Source organism: Harpia harpyja, chromosome 4 (assembly GCF_026419915.1).
Source record: "Harpia harpyja isolate bHarHar1 chromosome 4, bHarHar1 primary haplotype, whole genome shotgun sequence".
Lineage (NCBI taxonomy): Eukaryota > Metazoa > Chordata > Aves > Accipitriformes > Accipitridae > Harpia > Harpia harpyja.
Window position 1 is genome coordinate 32850781 of NC_068943.1, and position 23018 is coordinate 32873798.

The 23018-nt window shown below is 44.5% G+C and overlaps 2 protein-coding genes across 2 annotated transcripts in view; one reads left to right on the top strand and one right to left on the bottom strand.

Annotated features, from left to right (window-relative positions):
- Positions 1-4062: 4062 nt before the first annotated feature.
- On the top strand, positions 4063-8513 carry ARL11 (ADP ribosylation factor like GTPase 11). Its single transcript, XM_052786162.1, is given in 2 exon segments — positions 4063-6812; positions 6815-8513. Coding segments are annotated over 2 exon segments (822 nt in total). The 5' UTR covers positions 4063-6064; the 3' UTR covers positions 6889-8513.
- Positions 8514-19455: 10942 nt separating this feature from the next.
- KPNA3 (karyopherin subunit alpha 3) overlaps positions 19456-23018 on the bottom strand; it is a 54897-nt gene continuing 51334 nt past the window's right edge. Inside the window, exon 17 of the mRNA XM_052786161.1 lies at positions 19456-22208. Within this exon, the coding sequence (XP_052642121.1) occupies positions 22110-22208 (99 nt within the window). The 3' untranslated portion in view covers positions 19456-22109. The remainder of the gene's footprint in view (positions 22209-23018) is intronic.

Sequence of the window (23018 nt, forward strand, 5' to 3'; positions counted from 1 at the left end):
CTACAGTTTTGGCTGTGGCTATACCTGCAGATAGAGCAGGAGACAGCGCTGTGGGGGAGGATCCAGGAAAGGGAAGATTGGACACCAGTCCTCCCAAGAGAGCTCTTTTGTTACACAAAGCTGTTAACCAGGAAACGGCTTCCGCTTTTCTTAAAATTTACGTATTTTCCTGACTGCACACAGGGTCAGAAGGCAGCCGGGCTTTGCAGTGAGAGGGGAGCTGACTGGTCTGAAACGTAAAGCAGTAGGGTAGAGCACACTGGAAGTATCAATCTGTCTTTGGGGGTGGTCAATTTAGGAGAAGAAATTGTAATTTAAAAATGGGAAAAGAAGAGAAAAATCAGCTTCAGTACCCAGGAAGCAAGTGGGGATGTGTTGCTGTGAGAGGGAATCGGTGATGCTGAAGAAATTCTGCCCCGGATTATGAGGCGAGGAAGGTGCAGCAGTAGGTCCAGGGTAAAAAGAGATTTTCCCTGCCAAGTTCTGGCTTACTGCGCTCTTGAATGACTTTAGCTGGCATCAGGAAGGCGCTGCTGAATAAGTTGTGCAGATTCTGGAGCAACAAAAAGAAAAGGCATAAGTAAGAAGATATGTGGAAAAGTGTCATCAGGGCCTCCATGGGAAGCCCTAAAACAGCCAGAAAGGGAACACACGCAACACTTATTTTCAGCTCGTGTTCATGGCTGTGCAAAGGAGTCATCTGTCAAGAACAACTGCCTTTCCTGACATTGCTAGGAAATGGAGCGAAGGTGGAGCTGTGTAAACAGAACTTTGATCCAATTTAATACCTTAGAACAGACCTGCTTAGTTACAATATACAGAAACCCCGTTGTTTTAACAAGTACCAGAACACAAGCCGCCAGCCAGGTTTTTTATTCACACAGGTTCAAGTTTCTTGTTACTAGTTGTCACTACTTAGTTTTTACTGTGTGCGGTAAGTAAGTCCTTAAACAGTGGTTGCAGGCAGTTTATACTGTGTCTGAGCTTTACAGTCAGCTGAAACAACTAAAGAAGTGCTCTGTATGGAGCAGAAGTAATTTTATAATCTCACAAATAACTAGTTTCAGTTCTTTTTCTTCCAGTTTGGCTTTTTGTAAAAGCCAGCAATAACAAAAGCAACCTTCCCCCATAATTTTTTTCTAGAAGGAAAAGGGATATGAAACCTTATATCCGTCTGGGAAAACTTGTGACAGACTGGAAATGTTATGAAAGCATTGAATAGGTCAGCCAGGCAAAGCAATGATATTCGGAGATGGGTTTTGTAGAATATAAGGAATTACTGCTTGAGACAGTATACAGATAACGTGTGTAACTCGTTGCTGACCTTGGTGGGTTAGCTCAGATGCTGATCCCTCTCGCTCTCACACTGATAGTCCCAGCTTACACCTTTTTCCCATCAGTCAGTTAACTGTTTTCATTCAAACTGCAGAGTCCTGGGATACGATGCCAGCTAAATCTAATATGAAAACAATCTGGACCTAAATGTCACCTGCACAGAGCTGGCATTTTATTCCAACTCTGTTCCGCAGTCCTCACCATCAGCTTTCTATGGCTGTGAAAGAACAGGTACACAAAATATACGTACAGTTGTTGTTCAACAAAACCCGTTTCAAAGTGATCCTGCTGCAAAAGGGTGCCAAGGGCCTGAGGGCTCCAAGTCCTCTCCTGATCAGAGCAGGAGCTCGTTCCGCCCGGGTCTCTGCCTTGAGAAATGTCTGGGATAACAGTGACACTCTGTGGCCAGCCAGGTAAAATGCAATGTCTCAATTTTCACAGGTTTTCTTTGCTTTCATCTGTTTTACCAGACAGAAAGGTAGTAAGGATCAGTTTGTAGCTTTCATTCTTGTTGATAATTTCCAGTAGCTTTTCAATACATTTCCTTTATTGTTTTAAAATGTCCTAAACATGTCAGCTAAGACAAAAACTAAAAACAAACGACCAAACAAAACCTTGCATCCATAACGCCTGAACCTGAGGAGTGTCGAGAGTGAGACTCCACTGTTGCTCTGCAAGTTGTACGAAGCACGTTTTCAGGTCCATGCTTACAGTGTCATTTTAATCACTTTAATTAATTTTTTCCTGTGGAACTGGAATGAGGGAAGCCCCTTAAGGGGACCTGGAATTGTATATTGCAAAGCAGAATTTCCTCCGGACTAATCTGGAGAGCTGAGTTTTGTCAGCGTACCTCCAAGCTGTAATTTTACTTCCCATAGAAGTAAAGAAGATATTACCTATTTCATATATAGTGCAAATGGGCAGTATAGTTCAGCATCATTAGATGGCCTCTGTAGGGCTTCCTCTTGATAGCAACTGAAGGAATAGCAAAAAAAACCCAGTCCTTGCTTCATAGCTTTTGCATTCAACAGATGGAGGAGCAAATACTAGGATATGTGAGAGGATGGAGTAAGAGCCTTTTTTTTGGCACACAGAACATAGATATTTTTGTACGCATACCCATTTTTTGCTCTTTTTTTTTTTTTCCTTTTCAGCTGGGAACATTAATGGAAGATTGAGATTAAGGCATCTTAACCCCCAGGCCAACTCCCCCCAGTTTATATACTGGGCATGACATCACACAATATGCAATACCCCTTTGGCCAGTTTGGGTCACTGCCCTGGCTGTGTCCCCTCCCAACTCCTTGTGCCCCTCCAGCCTTCTTGCTGGCTGGGCCTGAGAAACTGAAAAATCCTTGACTTAGGCTAAACACTACTTAGCAACAACTGAAAACATCAGTGTGTTATCAACATTCTTCTCATACTGAACCCAAAAACATAGCACTATATCAGCTACTAGAAAGAAAATTAACCCTATCCCAGCCAAAACCAGAACAATGATTAACCACTGATTTCCAGTGAATTGGTTAGAATTAGACCTACCTGCTTCAGAGCTCGCCCTGTTTTGGTGTATGGCATCACAGCTGTGAAGACAATCTTGACAGCCATGCTACGAGCGTCATGGTCCAACCATGATGATGTGGTCTCCCTAGGGAACCATCAACTATCGGCTTGTTGTCCAACGCCTGTGTTTCACGTCCTACTGCAGGTCCTAGAATCATAGAATGGTTTGGGTTAGAAGGGACCTTCAAAGACCATCTAGTCCAACCCCCTGCCATGGGCCAGGACATTTCTCACCAGATCAGGTTGCTCAAAGCCCCATCTAATCTGACTTTGAACACTTCCAATGATGGAGCATCCACGATGTCTCTGGGAAATCTGTGCCAGGGTCTCACCACTGTTATTGTGAAAAAATTCCTCCTTATGTCCAATCTAAACCTACCCTCTTTCAGTTTAAAGTCTCTTTCTTCCTCCTGTCTGCATCCCATGGAGTGAGGGCAAAGTGCTTTGACAGTGAATATAGTGTTTGGGACAAAATTCCAGTTACTGGAATATTTAGGGCATGGGGAGGAGGGAGGATTCGCTCCTACAGTACTAGTCCTGATTATTGCTCTTTGTGACAAATATCTAGGGAACAGGGGAATGCATGCCTAACAAACAGCAAACAAATACATTGACTGAAATTCTCTGAAATTGTACATGGAATTAGCGACCACTGCCTTTGCTCCTGTGAATTCAGAGACATGAAACAGGAGGCAAGAATATTTGTTCCCCCCATGTAAGACATAGCTGGGGTAGGGGTTGTCCTCATCTCTAAACACAATTTCTGAATTATTTAGCATATGGCCTTTCTGCTCCTGCAATAGATTCACTCAGAGCTCATCTCGGCTGCTTTTACTTTCTATTCCTTCATTCTTTCTTAAACAGACTTGCAGTTGCTCCCATGTATTATTTATTGGACATACTATGCTTTTATAACATAGCTGTGGGTGGAACAGACTCTGTAGGCACAGTTTGCACCCCATATTTGGAATAACTGGCAGGAAGAAAGAAAACAGGCTGCAGTTCAATACATAGGGTATGAGAATGTAAAAAAAAAAAAAAAAGAGAGCTGCCTCTATTTGCCCACAAATTACTCTCTTCTGTGCCATAGAAAACCCAAAACCATCTTCAGTAAAACTGTACCCTAGTTGCATTCTTTATTCTGGCTTTATTTCTTCTTTTTCTTTTCTTTTTTTTTTTTTTTTTTACAGAAGCAGCCTACTTCTGTAGCATTTTAGAGAGGGATGCAATAAGGACTCCATCAGATCATATTTCAAATACTCAATTATTCATCTGATGGTAGAATCTCCACGCTTGCTTCCTGTATCTATATTTTAGTTTACTTAAAAGAAATTTCAGTACTATGAATGTCTGGTCAGGTGAGACAGACGTGTACTACAGCCTCCTTCCAAGCCTCAGAGAAGACGAGCAGTAGCAATACAGGAGAAACATGAAAAGATCAAGAGACAAATCACTCGACCCACTGGCACATCAAAAAATACCAACTACATTGATCTTACAGTACCATGCAATATGGGGAGGAAGGTTTTCCCCAAATGGAGAACAAGCAGATTAGGGAGCCAGACAACGATTTAACTTACTTTTAAAGACAAAGAACTCAGACAAATGGATAACCCTCAGGCAGCAGCATGCGCTGCAGAGTGTGCAAACAGTTCGTTCCCTGAAGGATCGGGATTTGCGGCACATCATAGTTCTCTTTTTTCATTCTCATCTGGAGACCTTCCTGCACCTTTTCCATTTGTAGACTGGTTTCAGAAAAGATCACACGTGAACATATACTGCATGATTTATCACATGCGTGGCGGTGCATTTATACTGTTAGATTAACTCTGCAACAACTGCTGTAAATAAGCTTTAGCTTTTGAATTAACCTAAAGCCTGAGCATAGCAACACATCTTACATATCCACAAGCTGCACAAAGCTTGTGGAGGCTCTCGGTGCCAACCAGCTCTGTGGGTTAACTATGGGAGAGACACGTACCACAGAAATATCTTGCAAAACACGGTCTGTAGGACCCCTTGCAATCCCATGCAGCCTGTCTGGGCTGGCCTCGTTTTGTTTCTCATTCATCTTCCTTTCTTTAAAAGATGGAAAAGTGGCACATCTTGCCCCCCAGGGTAAGAAATATGCCTCTGGTTGGCCACCAGTGACCCGGTCACTGACCAGACAGTGCCCAAACTTCATCCCCAGCAACAGTGGCTTGCGACACGAAGGCATCATGTGGCGATCGTTGCTGGGGAAACTGCATCTCCCACGGACACGTGGAAGTCCCCCGCCGTCCCAGGGAAGCACTGATGAATCACATTTCCTTCTTCATCCTCAAGTAAAGGTGGCTGGAGAGCAGCTCCGCATCAAGGCCGCCATGTGAGATTTACAGCTGCTTGCAGTTCAGCACGCCTCTGGGCAACCTTTTAGGAGCAAAACCCAACCAATAAAGAAGGTAAATACCAGCTTTGCTGGGACTCCGCCTGGCTACCATCAGCCGCTCTTGCACAAGTGACTCTGGGAGCTGTTTCAGCAGCACATTTTTGCCTCTGGCGTGTAAAGTTCAAGTGGTGCTGTCTTGTTAAACATTGTTCCCTTCTTCTAAGGGATGTTCTTACACCCTCAGCCACAGAGGACTGACTTTGCCTGACTTACGAAAGCTAAAATGTAGTAAATACCTTGTTGTAAAGAATTTTATAGATTTTCACCCCAGGGAAGGCATTTTGACTAGCTGTATTTCAATGAGACATTTAAAAAAACAGGCTTGTGTGCATTTTTTTAAATTGCTGTCATTACCATCTACGCAACAGGTAGTGAAAGCTGATGCTGCGGAGACTTGGTTTGTACTTTTTGACATAAGACTGGCAGAAAAATTGGCAGTTATCATGTTGATCATGTTTAAATCCACACCCTTGTACTGTGATTCAGCAAATTCCCAGAGTAACCCTGGTCTGAAACCCGGGTTCCTCCTTGTTCTGTCCTGCTGGGGGTGGATTTCCCCTAGAGAAGCCAATGAACAAAAGCTCATTTATTTCTGTAGGTGGTGAGGAGGAAACTGTCCACTATCTCCCCACCTCTTCCTGCAAAATGTTGGCTCTCTTTTGCACCGATCACTTCAGGTCACGAATGAAAATGGAAGCGAGCAGCAGCGGAGCTGGGGTATAGAAATTGTTGTTTCGAATGGCACTCCCTGGCTCTGCTCCACGCTTCATAAATAATAGCTCTCACCTCATTTTGGCTACAAAGAGAAGCAAAAGCAAGCTGCCTCTGTCTTCAGCAAACCTAAGGTGCTCTCTTGGAGAGGTAGGACTGAGAACTCTGTTCTTAGCTGACATTATCGAGGAAATACGCTCGCTTTCTTTTTTCGGCTGCAGGTTTTTTTGCCACAGTTGCGGCAGCATCTTGATGGGGAAGCTGATCTCCAAAGGCCAGCCCAAAAGAGATGCTCGAGTTGTCATGCTGGGGCTCGACTTCGCCGGCAAATCCACCCTTCTGTACAAACTGAAGAGCGGATGGGCTGTGGAGACCTGCCCGACGGTGGGCTTCAACGTGGAGTCTCTCCAAACACCCTGTCGCGTATCCTTCACCCTCTGGGATGTCGGCGGACAAGGCAGCCTGCGGGCGAGCTGGCCTGACTACCTGGAGGACACCAACACCCTCATCTTCGTGCTCGACAGCACGGACACGGCTCGGCTGCCCGAAGCGATGGCAGCGCTCGAGGAAGTCCTGAGCCACCCCAGCATGGCTGGCATCCCCATCCTCCTCCTGGCCAACAAGCAGGAGATGCCGGGAGCGTTGGCTCCCGCCGAGCTGGGGGAGAAGCTGCGGCGGGGGCGGCTGGCGAGGCACCCTTGGGTGCTCCGGGGATGCAGTGCCCACACCGGCCAGGGACTGCAGGAAGCCCTGGCCGTCCTGGGAGAGCTGCTGCAGATCTGGAGCAGAGCTCCCCGTCCCAAGAGCAGCCCCTCGCAGGGCCAGCGGGGAGGAGGCGAGCTCCGGAGTAAAGCTGAACCTCAGGTGGATGCTTCCCACTCGTCGCTGCCGGCAGGTTTGTCGTAGAGGATCCCAGCCTCCGGGTATCCCCTAAAATGAGCAGACCTGCGGCCGGCATGTGTCGTGGAACACCCAGCTGAAACCCACCAGGAAGACCTCCGAGCAAAACTCCCATCGTGGAGCATTTTTGGCCCCGTCTCTTGGACTCTCATCACCAGCTGTGGCTTTTCCCGCTGTCGCCAGGTTCTGCTCATCCATTGCGTGCGTGTCCAGTGCTTCAGCAGGGATGCTTTTTGCCAGCGCAACATAAATTATAACAGAGATGTGCACAAGGGACAGAAGAGGTTTTCTTCTTTCTGCAGCTCCCAGCCCAGATGCAGCTATCCTGATGGGGTGATCCCCACCGCGGGGGGGGTGTTTGAATGCTCCCCGTGCTGCTTCTCTCTCAGTTCAAATCACACGTTCATCAGGTGGAAAAGCAGGCAGCCACTAAAAGGAATGGCTGAACAGAAGCAGCATAAGCACAGGACTTTGAATGGGCAACAGCTAATTGGTTTTAGTGTGGCAGCTACAGGTATAATCTTCAAGCCATGGAAGCAAGTCAGGATTCAATGGTGTAAAGTGGTTCGAGGATGTGTGTATATTAATTTCTGCATTTCTTGTTTTGGGTCTTTCTTTTCCATTCGTTATTTTTATCAAATACTGATTTCATGAAAATGGCACCTCATTTTCCTTGGATTATATTTAAATACAGAGAAATAAAATCTGACTTCTAGATGCTTGGAAACACATCTGCATGGCCAGTCAACCTCTAAATATCCTCATGGTAGCCTGAACAGCCAAGACAAAGCCCTTCTCTCAGACTTTTTGAAACTGGATGAGACCGCTCTATAGGCAATGATTGGTAACCATGGGCACCTATGGGTATGGGCAGGTTTGTAACCAAAGGGCTCTTCACACTCAGCTGCACCCGGGGCCGTCGAAATGCCCCTGGCAGCTCACAATGGGGCCAGGTCCTTTGTTGCAGTGATGGTCTTTGTCCGATCCGGCTGAACCTACCATTGGAAAGATCTATAAAATGTGTACCTGCAGGCTCCCTGTACCCAAAATTCTGTTATTTGGGGTTAAAATTAAGAAATATCATAGGGGTCCTTCCTTTATTATGAAATGAATGAAAGTGGTGGGGGAAGGCGAGAGAAAGGACACAAAATTTTCAGGCAGCAGAAGTCAGCTGCTTTCAAGGAAGAACTTATTCAACCTAGAAACACCAAGGAGAAATACATGGCGAAAGCCCCTTGTGTTCATACCAGAGCATTTTACAGTTGTTAAGGAATTAATCATCCAGCTGTTACTGGTGCTGTTATTAGCCTCATTTCATAGAAGGCAGCAGCTGGAAAACAAGGCTTAAACAGTCATGAAGAAACAGAATATGACATTTATAGGAAGGTCTCAATAAAAGAAAGCCTTCCCAGTGGAAAAAATCACATTTTTTTAGCTGCGTTAATATAGAAGAACTATTATATGCTATAAAATAGTAGTCCAGCGTTGATCTGGCCTAAGTGATCATGGTTATGAGTATACTTAAACAGCACTGAAACGTATAACAAATTATATGGCAAAGCTGCGTGCATGGTAAGGAGGGCAAAATCACATCTTTAAATCTTTGCAGTTACCGTAAGCAGGTCGATCTGCCTTTGGCTGGTCGTAGGTGCTCATTGTTTGCTTCTAACACACAAGTCTCCAATGCATGTGTTGGGTATTTGACTGTCAGAGGTGGACCAAGAGTTTTTGTGAGACAGCAGCACACGTGCTAGTACCTAGACAGCGATGAACGAACTCAGGTCATCTATGCAACCCGGTCACCAGTACATGAAAAAGCCACATCTTCTCGGGGGTCCGTCTGGCCATTTTGAACACCAGTCCTAGAGGCACAATGCAAAAGGTTCTGTGTTGCATTGCCATACCAAAAAAATTCTCCTTATTGAGTTCACTGATGTTTCGGTCTTGCATCTCATGTGGTACAAAGCAGAGTATTGTACATTAGGGTGGAGGATCGGCAATAGTTTAAACTCAACACAGACTGAAGGGTTGTCCTGATGATGTTTCACTCTTAATTGGCTCTTGATGCATGCATTTGACTCTACAGGATTGTCTGCTGGTGGTTAAAAAAGGCACTGAAGCTATCCCATTCCCCCGTGGGTGTTTTTTAAGCCCTTCAAAGAGAAAAAATAGGCTCCTCTGGCAGCAAATAGAGGTAACCACCAGACTTTTGTAGATACCAGCAATTAAAAATTAAAATAGCGAGGTAGAAGGTGGGGAAGAAGGGGTTGCTCTTGGCAGTGGGAACCCTGAATGCCTGAAACTGATGAAGCAACATCCTGGTTGCTGAAAGCGTTCTCACTTCCCCTGAAGCAGTAATTTGGCAAAACACCCCATCTCATGGGGAGTCATGTGATTTACCATCCTTGTTTTCTGGAATAAGGCTTTTCTAGATGCTCAGTCACATTACTCAGTTCATTTATGCCATTGTTAGAGACTGTCAAAACGACTCCGGGTCATAGTATTTGAAACAGCAACACAGAGTTTACTTCTGATTATTTTCTCTTTTCTCCTGTGTTGTAAAGCGTGTTAAAACAAGTCAATCTAATGTGCCCTGCACTGCTCTAATCAAATGTTTGCAGGACACTCAACCGACAGCACTTAAATGCTTCAGTGTCAAAACTCCTGCCTGGTTCAAAAGGAGCAGCCTGGAGGTTTGCAGGAACAAGCCAGCCCTGGGGAGGGCAGTTTGTTATCTCTTTTTCTTGGCAATTCTGCAAGAGAGCCTCTGCCACGTGGAGCCATATTAATCCCTTAAACATCTGCGCTTACTGACTCCAGCCAGGAGGGCACCCTCAAACTTACAGTTTGCACCTTCCTGAGCATGTGATAGATGTCACAGCCTCTGCACCCATTTCTAAAATAACACAGCTTCTCTCTTAGTAGCAGGCAAAAGAAAAATCCTTAGGACACTTCCTTGTTTCAGGTTCCTCACAAATTTGAAGCATCCTTTGGGTTATTGGCCCCAGAGCCTACTCTGGTTGCTCAAGATCCCTTTTTAGCAGCTTTTCTGGATGCTAAGTCCATCCACTTGCTATCCCTGACATTGGCTGTCTCAAAGCCAAAAGGAGAAGTTTGGAACAGCAGGCTGTTTCTCTTCTATTTCCTTTTTGTTTTGTTTTGGGTTTGGTTTTTTTTTTCAGCAACAAGTATTTATTTGTGTCTTTTTATAAAGGAAAAGTATTGCTTGGGAATAGTTTCACTGCTGGTTTTTCTTCCCCACCACCCTTGTTATAACCTGCATCCTGCCTCCAGACTCTGCTAGTAGCTTCCTACAGCTTCATCAGCTCTCTTTAACTGACCTGGTCAGTATTTAGTTGTTAATGACGCGGTCTGCTATTCCGTGATCTTGAATCTGGTGGCTATAAGCTAAATGTATTGGCAGAAGTGGCCAACTCGTATGACAGCAAGGTTTGGAAAGGACATCTGGTCCAAAACCCTGCTTAAATCAGGTTGCTCGAGGGCTGGTGCAGCAGTTTTGAATGTTTCCCAGGGTGGAGGTTCAACAACCCAACACCTTCAGAGGCATTCTGGTATGTATTAACCTTTACAGCAACGTAACCGGAATCCATAATTGTGCATTAATCTTCCCAGTCACCACTCCACTGAGAAGGGCCATACTGGTAAGTATCTGCCCTTGCTGGGAGCTGTCAGAGCAGCCTCCTTGCCCAGGACCATCAGCTCCTCCAGCCCTGGGACCTCCCATCCCTTCTCTGCTTTGCAGGGATAGCTGCAGCGGGAGCTGCCTCCGTGTCCTGCTGCCTCCTTCGAGGACACCGAGACACTTCAGTCTTCTTTCAGACTGATTATGAAAGGACACAGCTAATTACTCACTGGTTTACTTACCTTTCTGTGGGACTGGTTTTTAAAGCAGCCTCAACAAACCCTTTTCATGACTATGAACCCAGTGCAGATTTATTTCTTGATTTCTGACAAGAAGTATTCCATCTGCCCCCAGAGAGAAGAAAAGCAGCGAGCTGGAAAAAAAAACAACCAACGTTATAACCAGTGCAGGAAGGACAATTCACCTTTTCCCTGGTCTCTTCACAACTTCCATATTTCAGCCAGTCCATGACACAACACGGTTTCTACTTGCGCATCAGCTGATTTTTGCTCTTGGCTCCATTTCTTTGTTTTCGGATGGACTTACGTGCCGTTTGCCCTGCAGTTACTGATGGGGCTTCTCCGACGGGTTTCACCACGGTCTTGCTGAAGGGCCTGAGATCAGAGGGGAACCACGCGATCCCAGGGCTGCAGGGCAAGGGCATGAACGGTTGCCAATGAACTATTTAAAGAGGGAACACGAGGGGTACGTGAGAGGGAGCTGTGACCAGCTGTAACGCCAGGAGAAGAGTGTTAGGGCAGCAGCCAGAGACCTGGGAAAGGCCTGGGGGAAAAGAATCCAATAAGAATTTCTGAAAAGGCTAAGAAGAGCTTTCTTTTCCAATACAACGTGAAAAAAAAAGATTGCAAAAACACCCCTTTTGTTAGGAGGCTGTATAATGCAGTGGAATGTCTTAATTATGGCTTTAATATACCTAATGGCTGTAAATTAATTTCCTCCTCTCAAAGAAACCCTGAAATACCACCTATAAAGATTCCCCACATGTAACTCACCAAGAAAAAACAAGGAGCAAAACCACTGGTGATGCCACCTCTTAAAAAAATTAATACTGTTGCCAAATGGTATTAAAAACCAGTCATGCAATTATGACTGAGACAAATGACAAACTACAGTTCAAGACATTACAGCCTTCAAAGAGTTAATTAACAGGCCTTCACCTAAACTTTCTGATACTTGATTTTTTCGTGATGCATTTGCTTGAGTCGCAGCCCTGAGCTTGCTGTCTAGTTAGTGTTAAAAACACCAGGTGAAGGCTGGCGTTTGGGTTAGGACCCAACCATGGCTGGGAGGGCATCATCCCCCCACCTTGTACTTCACACAATGCGATTTGCATAAAATTCCTGCAAAAATGAAAAAAAATATATATATAAATGAGCCAACCGCTGTGAAAGGTGACGCTGACCTGGACCCAGCCAGCGCATCCCCCTCTGCCCGTGCCCCTGCTTCTCTGTGGTCGGACCAGAAACCTAAACCTCTGCTCCAACCCGATCCAACGCCTGTCACCTCCAAAGCTCCAACGCTTTAAATCAGTCCAGCACCATCAACATCTTGTCTGCTAATTGCCGGGAGAAACAATCTCCCAGGAGCTCCCAAAGCTGTTGAACTGTTCTTAAATTCTCCCTTGGACTGCAGCTTTTTATTAATTTATTAATTTATTTAGTCTGTGCTGGCTAACCACATTTGGATGTGGCAACAAGGGTTTTTTCAACAGGCCACAACCACGCGCAGAAACAAAAACCGCTTGGTGATCGGCGGCTTAAACAGCAACGCCTCACTTTGCCTTGGACGTAGGAGCAATATTTGCTTTTTAACCAAACCGTGGCAAGGTTACGAAGCCACCAGTTTCTGCATGGAGAGGACAAGCTCACACAGGCCCACGTGAGGTTTGATAATGGAGGGAAAGGACTTCGGAAAGACCAAACTGGTTTCCTTGGGAAGAAAAAAATTTGCCAGGGGCATACGATCAGGCGAGGGTCTGTTCTGGTCATAAAGACACGCACTTTACACCTCATTATTTTCTGGCTTTTGATAGTACTTAATAGTAGTCTTTTTCTTTGATACCAGCGTAAATGAAGACCAATGCTGAAAGTCCATCGCCCAACACAGGCAGTATTGCCAGAGACACAAGGTTTGGGTCAGTACAGGGCTGGAGCAGGAGTCCAGCACCGCACCAGTTGTAAGGTACCTGCACAGCACACCTTGGGGTTGAGCTTTCATGAGGATGGAGAAGTAGCTTCACTCTGTTCCTGGTCAATAAGGAGGCAAAATTCCCGAGGATACCCCATTTCTGCAAGACGGGATGGGCTCCTCACCAGCAAAGCAAGGGAAGCTCAGCAAGGAAGAGCAGGTTTTGGGCTGCAATCACGGGAAAGTGGTCCTGAGCCTCCAGAGCTGCCCCGGGAGGGACAGGGACAACGACCGCCGTGTCCCCGAGAAAAAGCAGCTCTTCAAAGACAGCGCGCGGGAATGAGCGGGAGGGTGAGGGACGTGTCCTGGTGGAGGTGGCCGCAGGCAACCCTGGGACTTTGGGGGACGTGGGCACCACAGCCTGGGAGGAAGGCGCTGGTTTGGCCCCTTGGTTCCCCCTGGGCTTTATCCCTTACAGAGACCTTTATTCTCCCATGTTTTCTCCCTGGGAAGAAGCACTTGTGACTGACTTCAATCAGATGCCGCTCTGTCTCTGATAAAGAAAACAGCCTCAATATCTTTGTTGGTTTTTTCTGCATCCTATCTTCATCCCATATAAAAAAAATCGCTCACGTTGCCATCTCTCCCCCCAGCACCATCAACAGAGGTAACAAACGACCTTGTTGTTCCCTCCCCTTGCAGAGTAAAGACCCCATTAGCCCCCTTCACCGCTGCATGGGCGAGCTCACGTGCCGCTGCTGACAGGAAAGCACTAATGCAGGAAAATTGCAGGAGAACGGGTCCTTAGAGCGTTAACTCTCCGGGAAAGATCAGGGCTTCGGCCAGAAGGAGAAGCCGAAAATGCCACAGATTGGCTCACGGCAGGCTGCGCCTTACTGCGTCCTCAGGGCTGGCCCCGGCTCGCCCCGGTTTTGTCTGTCACTTGGATCTCGTCACCAGCAGACATGCGGTCCTCGACCGCCCGGTTCGTGGCCACTAGCCCTCCAGCCATGTGGGACCATCTCACGGTCTCTGCTGTCTTCCTCATGTGAGATGCATCCTAATTAAATTATTTCAGTCTTGTTTTAGTGCTGGAACTTCATGGAGCTTCTTGCTATTTTCTTGAAGGTGATGCGCCCCAGGAAAGAAAATAGGCGCAAGGAAAGAGCTTTTGAGAACATACTTGCTGTGAATTTCAAGACTGCATCTTATACCCATGATGCTAGTACAAGTACTGCACTAAAAGTCATGTCAACCTTTTAAAAAGGAAAAAAGATAAAGTAGCAATATAAATAATACATCTATAAAAAAAAAAGCAAAACAAGCCCTCAAACCCTAAAAACCAGGGACAGTGCAGGAAGTTTCAGCTGCAAAACAAAAGCTATACCCAAACCAGGCTGCCTCATTAAAGTCATCAACTACGGAGCTGAGAATATTAAGCAGCTGGGGTCAGACTGTTTGTTTTTGTCATGTCCTGCCCAGATTTTGGTTTATTTATACCTAGTTTGGGCCACAGCATTGTGTATTCCCAGCACCACGCATGTCTGTATTCAGCGACTGAACTCAGCACGTTCAGTCCAAGGGAAGAAGCCGCAGCCGATACTGCAGCACGGGCCCTGCACTGTAACTTCAGGACAAAGATCTTCCCGGAAACAGAAACTATCAGTGCTCCATAAAAGTTTCATTTCAATTTTTAAAGGTTTAGAAGCAGTGAAACAAAAATAATTTTTAAAAGCCACAGTAATTTTTCTAGGAGACTTTGTCATTCCAGGTTTGGTGATGCTCACCTGAATCACTTGGAGGGATTGTCAGTGGGAACCTCGCCATGCCTTCACGCTGGTTTAGCACCTGCTGGATTACAGCCATGGCAGGCTTTGTGTAAGGAGGACACCTTTTTTTTCCCCGAATACGCTGGAAGTGAAAGAATGTGGTTTTCCCCAGCTCTCCTATCCAAGCTCCTCGGCGGCAGCATCCTGCCCAACACCCACTCTCACCTGGGCAAATGTCCTTGGCAAGCAGGAGGGACTGGGAACAGGGTGCTCTTGAGCCGAGGGGACCCGTCGGGGAGCAAATTTCCAAAAAACCTTGAAGACAGTGAGATGCCCACGCTACAGAAATTGCTGCAGAAGCACGCACCGGTCTGTCTGCAGCCATAAGTGAAACACCATGCCCAACAACTGTTGCTGCTCAGGCTGAAACGCATTTAATCTGCAACGGAGCTAACAAAGATCTCATGAAGCGCAGCAGAAAGCGTTTAAAGGAATAAAAAAAGCAAGTGGGCAGCACAGGGCTGCCCTGACTGCTGGTCCCACCACAGGTAGCAGGGAGGGGTGAGAGGGTGGCTGTGGACAACAAACCCTTCCTGCCCTAACATGTGCCGGGGGCTCGGCGGGCACAGATCCCCCTCCTGCTACCTTTATGCACACAGCTGGGCATTGAGCTCCTTCTCCCAGGTGGTTTTTCATCCGTGAAACGAAGCCGAAGTGCATGTGGGAGCTCTGACCGTAGCAGCCCTGCGTGAGCTGAGACTGGCTAAACTCCCAACTTGGCTTTTATCACCGGACTAAATCTGATGACGGTAACCTAAGCTCCTAATGCAGCGATACGCCCACGTAAGGTGTTGCAAAGGGGCAGTTTCTAACCTCTTGTAAGTTAGTAGTCACCTTCTCCAAGGTGCAAACTGCCACCGAAAGCCTCTTAAGCAGCAAACAGCCTCAAGTCAGTTGTTCGGTTCCCAGGGACAAGCAGCGAGCCCGCCTCCATGCAGCTCTCCGCTTCGCAACTCTGAGCAACTACACACTGAGTAAGTCAGGAGCAAGTTACGCGCACAGCGAGTTTCTCAGGTGTAACGGAGGGGGATAACCTGACTTGGGAGGTCAGTCGCCAGGCACGGAGCCTGCAGCCGGCGGTGAAACCTGCCCAGCGAGGAGCTTTTGCCTCTCTGCCACCGCTTTTAGCTCTCACACAAACTTAGCTTGGAAGGAACATCAATGCAGTTTAGCAACCTGTTCTTTTGAAGATTTCTAAGTGAGAGGGGAGAAGAAAAGAGCCCCCAAGTCCTCTGTTAACATTTCAATGCTTGCAGCATTTCTCTTTGAGTAGGCGATTGGGGTTGGAGTAAGAGCCAAAAACCTGATGGGCTCAAGGGCTCTGAGGAATACTTGTAGCAGTGTTCCTGCAACTGGAAGCACGAGCAGCATTCCCCAGGTGAGGTCAAGAAGAATCATGGAGTTTATTAAACTTACATTTCTAAACCTGTAGGATTCACATTTTCAAATTTTCTCTCCCATCTTTAAGGGCTGAATCTTTCTTTTATTAAATTTTGGCTAATATGCAACTGCTTAGGTCAGGAAGACTCCTGGAGTATTTCAAGAGCTCAGATTTTGACTAAAATACCAAATACAGAGAAAACTGTGACCACTACCAGCAGTGATTTCTTCCCTTTCCATCATTTTTTAGTATTTCAAGCACAGACCCCTGGTTGAACTCCCCTAAAAACACATCGATGGGCATCACTAGCCATGCAAAGCTCAGTGCAGACACGTGGCTCCGTGCTGCTGACAATGAGGTCGGGTGTAAAACCCCAGGTTGGGTGTAAAACCTAAGCATTTTGATAGCAGGGAGAGTAGGAACATGCTGCTGCTGCAGAAGCAAGATGCCACCTTGCTAAATACTCCCCTTGGACTGTGCCCTTTTCTCAGCAAAGGGTTAAACATTTCAGCACAGAGCCCTGAACTTCTGAGATTCCAGGCAGAGCTGGAAGTGAGTATTATCACCAGGCATCCGACACAGTGTCTGCACATTCAGCTCCTTGCAAGTGTTCACAAACGAGCCCTTTGGACAGAAATTTTTTCCATGGGGGGCGCAGGCGTCAGCATGTGTTTTAGCAGCAATTGAACCATTTTTGTTCACTTCCTAACATGTGGAAAAAAGGTGGGTTTTTAATCTCTCATTATTTTTAATATTTGTTCTAAAGCAGTAAAGGCAATGGCTCAGAAATGTGAAAAATGACAGGGATCGAGGGACGCAAAAGCTGGAAGACTACATTTTTGAGGAAGCTACACATTTTCGGAAGAGTTTAGATGTCTTTGATTTAAACATGAGAATTTGACAAGTCCAAAGACCCCCCCTACACACATTTCATTCCCTGAGATTTCTTATGCACTGCCATGCTCTAAAGAGCAAAAACCAAGACCACACAAACCATTCCCAAAGAACCAGTATCAAATACTCTTTCACAATTACAGGCATGGGGCCAGACCTCACTGCGGTCATTTCTCCCGTAACCTAGGGTCACCACAGCAAGGAGAACAGAAGGACTTTATCCCTTATTTTCAATATTAAAAAATGCAGGCAGTAGCTAGATTTCAGGGATGTAGAAGTACAAAATGCAGCGGAAACCAGCTGTAAACTACATCAAACAGAAAGGAACAGCGATGGGTCTAATGCCAGGGCAAGAGGTGCAGCTTCCCTAAGCATCTCCCTGCACAAAAGTAGAATTGAACTTGCTGAAGCCACTGGCAAAATATTTCAGTTTCATCCTCCCTATTCACATACAGAGAATTTGTATGGGGGATCATGTGGCTTCACAAGGTAGGGTTAAAAAAAAAAAAAAGGAAAAAAAGCCACTAAAGATGATCAGCTTGCAGGATTGCAATTAGGATGCAGACATGAGCTCCCTTATGCTTCATGTCAGCACATTAGAAAGATCCAACCACCACCGTCTTCTGCAGGACCCCAATTACCAAGGAGGCTGGTTAATCCATCTTCCGCATTTTCGTGCATCCCTGGGCCCTACTTAATGTATGTCGAGCGAACCAGAAATGACCCTCCTCCTGCAGTTCCCTGTGTCCAGGGAAGAGCCTTCCTGCAGGCTATCCAAATCCTTCACAAAATTTTTCCTCCGAGGTCGCACAGTGACATTCGCCCTATTTTGCTGCTGATGGGTGAAGGCAGAGAGCAGTAAAGACTTTAGCCTTCATTTTAAAACACAAGAATCTGGGGTTTAATATTCTTAGGCATGACCCACAAGGCTGCAACGTCCCCAATATACTTTTTTTAAAACTAAGGTTGGAAAAGACCAGCTCCTATGTTCCTTTATAAACTTGTATGCTGCTCAAGAAAGCCGTACCATGACTGCATTTGAAAATGAAGCTGCTCGTGCTGCTGCGGTGTCAGGTGGAGATCTCTGGGTCTAAGCCAGCAGCACAGATCAGACCTGCCTGTTATTGCTGTCTGCAGCGGGGTAACGCGTACACAAACCAGAATCAGGAAAGCGCGAAGCTGCTCCGGTTCATAACTCCGCATCTTAACACGAGGGGATTTTCCTGAGCAGTCTGAAGTAAGGTACCACACCGAAGCAGACCCGAGCAGCTCAGGCGATTCCAGCTCACCTTGCCCGCGCTGCCATGGAGCTGGGAGCAGCAATCGCGACAAACCCCTGCGGCAAAATCTCCCAAGGCTTTGCCTGTTGGAGCCCACAGTTTTCTACTGTTTGTTTTGGGGCTGTTTTTTTTTCCTTTTCTTCCTGAAAAGTGCTTTCTAATGGCTTGGCATAATTTGTTGTCCTACATATGTTTGAATAGAAACATAATCATGCCACAAAAGGGATTATTTTTTATGCAACAAAATAGAAGGAACACAACGCAACTAGGCTGCTTTGGTAGAAATGACTGGTTTGAAACACACTCAGAATCCAGAGGGCATTATAGATCTGATTAAAATAACAAAACTGCCCTGAACTATCATTCAGTCCACTGAGATTTAAAAAAAAAAATTTAAAAATATGCCTGTCAGTGGATCTTCTTACTCATTTCTCTGTTTAGTACATCAAGCGAGCAAAATGCAAGTGTGTATTTTTAGAAGTATGGGGAACATTAAGATGTCCTCTAGGTTTTACTATTTCTAAATAAGATGTCTTTAAAAATAACGCATTATTTATTCAGTGTAGTGCCTTTCAAGCCATCTAGGTTGATGACAGGTTGCAAAAAACCAACACAACTCAAGAGTTTCATTTTGTCAACTGAAAGCTGAAGGAACCAGCCTTTGGAAATGGGAGTTGGGTTCTTTTGAAATCTTTATCCGTTATATCCCCATGGATGAGCATTTGTGAAGATTTAAATACGGCACTGGAAGCTCATCTCCATCACCAACCTACCCGTGGAAAGAGAGGGAGCAAGGATGGCAAAGCCACAGCCAGAGTTGCAGGCATCCTTCAAGCAGTTCAAGAGGTTTTCCTCCATGGGTGCTGTCATGTAATTAAAGCAGGACTGTGCTAATTAGGAGGCTGCTGAACAACACAAGTTTCTGACAGCTCCAGTCTATCCCCAAGTGGTGCCCCAGTGGGGTTGCTTGCGCCCGAGGTGAGGGACGCTGGCCATCCCTCCCAGTCTCCTGCCTAAAGCCGCTCTTGGTGCACACACCCCCCCCCCAATGCACACCAGGCAGAGGGAGCTGGGCCAGCTTGTACAGCACCCCGAGCTTAAAATTAGTGCTGAATCGGCAATCAGCCCAGCACTGGGAGCCTGGAATGGACACTTCTGGAGGTAGAAAAAAAAAAACAAAACTGTGAAAGTTCCTTGACTCCATGGTGCACCTTTGAACCTTTAAACTGAAGTCACTGTTTAAAAGTTACATGGATCAGCTGCAGCCCACTTACCACAGCCGCCGGTACACAGTTGGGAAACGTCTTCTTAAAAAGTATAAAACTCCGTACTGGAACAGCATCCCAAGTTTCAGAGATGACTGCATTAGCTTACTTTATTCATTCTCATAACATACTTCAAACTTTGATGCGGAATTCTGCTAATACCTAGTCAAAGACAAAAACCCCTAAGTCAATCCGTGAAGACTAAGAAGTTTCATCATCTTCAAAATAAGTTCTTGAATTTTTTATAGTATTTGATAGCAGCTTTTTATTGGTTACAAAACCTAAGCCCATATACAAAATTAGGAACACATTTAGATGCCTCTTTGAAAGAACGTTTTAGTCTATTTTAACTGATAGTTTAAAAAAATAATAAAAACAATGCAATTTTAAACACTGTTCTGAAAACGTAAAAGTGCAGCAATATACTTTGTTTCCTTTATTAACTACGAAATGGTGCAATCCCAATCAAAAGCTGATAAGGTCACAACAGAAAGAACTGAGCAAACGCTTTGTCCTGCCTTACCCAGTTCTCCGATGTTCACTTTTAATGTAATGCATTGAGTGCAAGAAAAGGATCAAATCTTCACAGTAGTGGAAAACTGTTGTTTCAATATCAATTTGTATGTAATCTCGAGGATAACAGTGAGTGCAGGCTGAACAGGGTATCCGTCAGTCTATATGGCATACAAGGAGACTAAATTGAATTGGAAGGGGGGAAATATTTGTTCACAATAACATCTGCTGGAACTCTTAATTTCACAAAAACTTTGTGACCTTACCTAACTTTGACTTTTTATTGTTTAGTTTTTTAGCGAACACCACACAGTTTCAAGATTTTAGACTATAGTGTGTGAATAGGATGCAGTTACCATATGAAGCTTCAACTCAACTTTTGGGAAAAGAAAAAAGGCACAATGAACTTCAACTCAATTTTATGTGCACAAGAGTTGAAAAATCTGAGCCACCTTAAAGAGAAATTGATTCTAAAATTTATAAAACCTATAAATAATCAGAGGCCAAACCACTATATTAAAACAGATTATCTAGCAAGTAAAAATCTTGCAGTTTAAACATACGCTTGTATCCAGTTGAGATACAAGACAACTCACTCTTTAAAGTGGCTCCACCTTGGCAGATATATATTTAATGAATGCACACCTGCTATGCGTTGTTCGTCAGTGGAAAAACAGCTGATCCACAAAGCTCTGATGGCATCTGTCCTTATCTTCATCACAGTAAATACAACCCACATCCAATAACTAAATTAGTTTAGATTTTTCTATCCCTTCACATCAATGCATTGGGAAATTACACCCAGTAAACAACAGCAACAAAACCAGTTTGTGTGATAGCTTACAGAATTGCAAAATTATCGATCTTCGCCCCAGCAATACCAAAATCCCTTTGAAAATGACTGGGTCAGATGATTTTCCAAAAGCAATGACCTCACATACGTTATGTAAAGTTATTTAATGTGCGCTGCACATCAGGTTTATGCTGAATAATGGCAGCTTCCATACAGCCTCACACATCAACCAGTTTGTATCTTTTTTAATCATGTGAATAAGATTTGAGACTAATTTCTGAATTAATCTTCCAACACTCCAAGAATGAAGCTTTTATGACGCTTCTAAGTAGTTGCTGGTTTGTTGCCAACCACATCATCATAAGCACTGGTTACTAAGTAAAAAATAGTTTAAGACTAAATTACAGTAAACATGAAAGCTCCACAGTTTAAACCCAATATAAATCAACCATATCCAATTATCAATTTAAAACAAAATATATTGACTACTGAAAGTTGAAAGCAAGATTCTTTTTAACTAGTACATTTTTGGACAGAATTTTTTTCTTCTACAGTCTGGGACTCTTGCTTTCAGCTTAAACAGAAGTTCAAGTCCATAACAGGTTGTAGCTCAGGTAAAATACCATGCACAGCATTTGATTACTTCAAAACAGCAGGAACACACAGGCTGAAGTGAGTGGTCAAATAGGGCTCGCTGTTCTCAAAAATTAGGTATAATGGCAAAAGCTTTACCAGTCCAAATCTACAGTTCATTCTCCAACCCTGGTTTCTGAGGCAGTTAATGAACACACATCAATTACTGATAGCTGAAGTAGTTTTTTTTGTTTGTTTTAAACTTAAGTGTTTAATCAATTGCCAAGTGGTTTTTTTTTGTTTGTTTTTTTTTTAAGTTACTTTTATTTCAGTTTCACCAATGAAATTCATTTGGCTTGCATTTTTGAATCTATTCTTCCACATAAAGTATACGAAAATATGTTTGTGGAGGACGATGATGGAGGCTCAGAGCAAACTGGGCCCCTGTAAAGTCTTCCAAAATGTACGCATCATACCAAAGTGTCTTGATCCACAGCGCACCATTTTCCAAAGAAGCTACTTTTCCGTGGAAAGCCAATGTGCCACCACTATGGAATATTCTTAACAAAACTGCAGATTGCGGTTGTCAGCATGTGGCACCAGGAAAAAGGCAAAAAAAGGTAGTTGGGACTGTTAAAAAGAATTTTGAAACAGTTTAAGAGATCATGCATATGCATTTACAGTCCATGTGATAGTGACATTTGGCAACTGCAAAGTGACCGATACATGGCTTGCTTTAGAAGCATCAAAACGAAGAGGCATGTGTGTCTTGGAGCCTTTTGTTTCTTCACTTGGTAGCCATCTGGTGGTGCTTCATACTGGTGTGGGACAGAGAAGCTGCACTTTTTTGAACTTAAAAATTAAATTCTTTTGTTTGAAGGTTGGCTGTTGGGTCAAAGTTGTAAGTACCTCCTTGAGTGGCTTCAGGAATGAGACTGGGATCTTCATCAATCTATGAAATACAACAACAAAAATACATGAGAGGCCAATTCCCTGCACAATTCAGTACACGTAAAAGAAGTTCACAAATGTTCCATCTTTTCTTTTTTTTTTAAATATTATTGCAATAAAATTAGATCAGTTTTTCCAATTCAATTCCTCAAATATGTTTAAAAAGAAAACACATCAACTCTGTTGTAACACCATTAGGGAACAGAAAATTGTAATGGTTAGAGACTGGGTTGCTGCTTGGTCAAAGCAGTTGCTATTTTAGCTGTGTGATTTAATTTTCAATGCCAATTTTTAGTACTTCTGGAGTTGGCTAATCACTAGGAGTGAATTCCAAAATTAGTTTCGTACTTTCTCCCATTTTCTTTCAACATGAAAATAATTTTTATCGGCAGCTGATAGAAATACTTATATAAAGCTTAAAAGAGTTCTTGGTATCTCCTATCAGAATCTGAAGGATTTAGAATTACTCATTTTGAAGCAGTTTTATATAGCTCTCAAAAGCGCAATCTGAATTATTTTTTAAACCCAAAGTACTTTGTTACTGTACGGATATAGAATGAAAGGTATCAGTATCCAACTTCACTCAACTTCCTCAGAGCTGTTAGAATTTAGGTATTTACTGCCTCTAGGAGCAGCAAATAACATGGTCAGTAGCATCAATATGCAGAACTTAAAACCTCCTCCAAATCACCAGCTGCATCTACTCTCTGAACACGCAACCTCTACAAACCAGGCTGCAGGAAGCATATGCCTTGTTTCAAACCATGTGTCATTCTGAAGCAGGTAAGAGCCCTCGTGTGTGGGGTCTAAA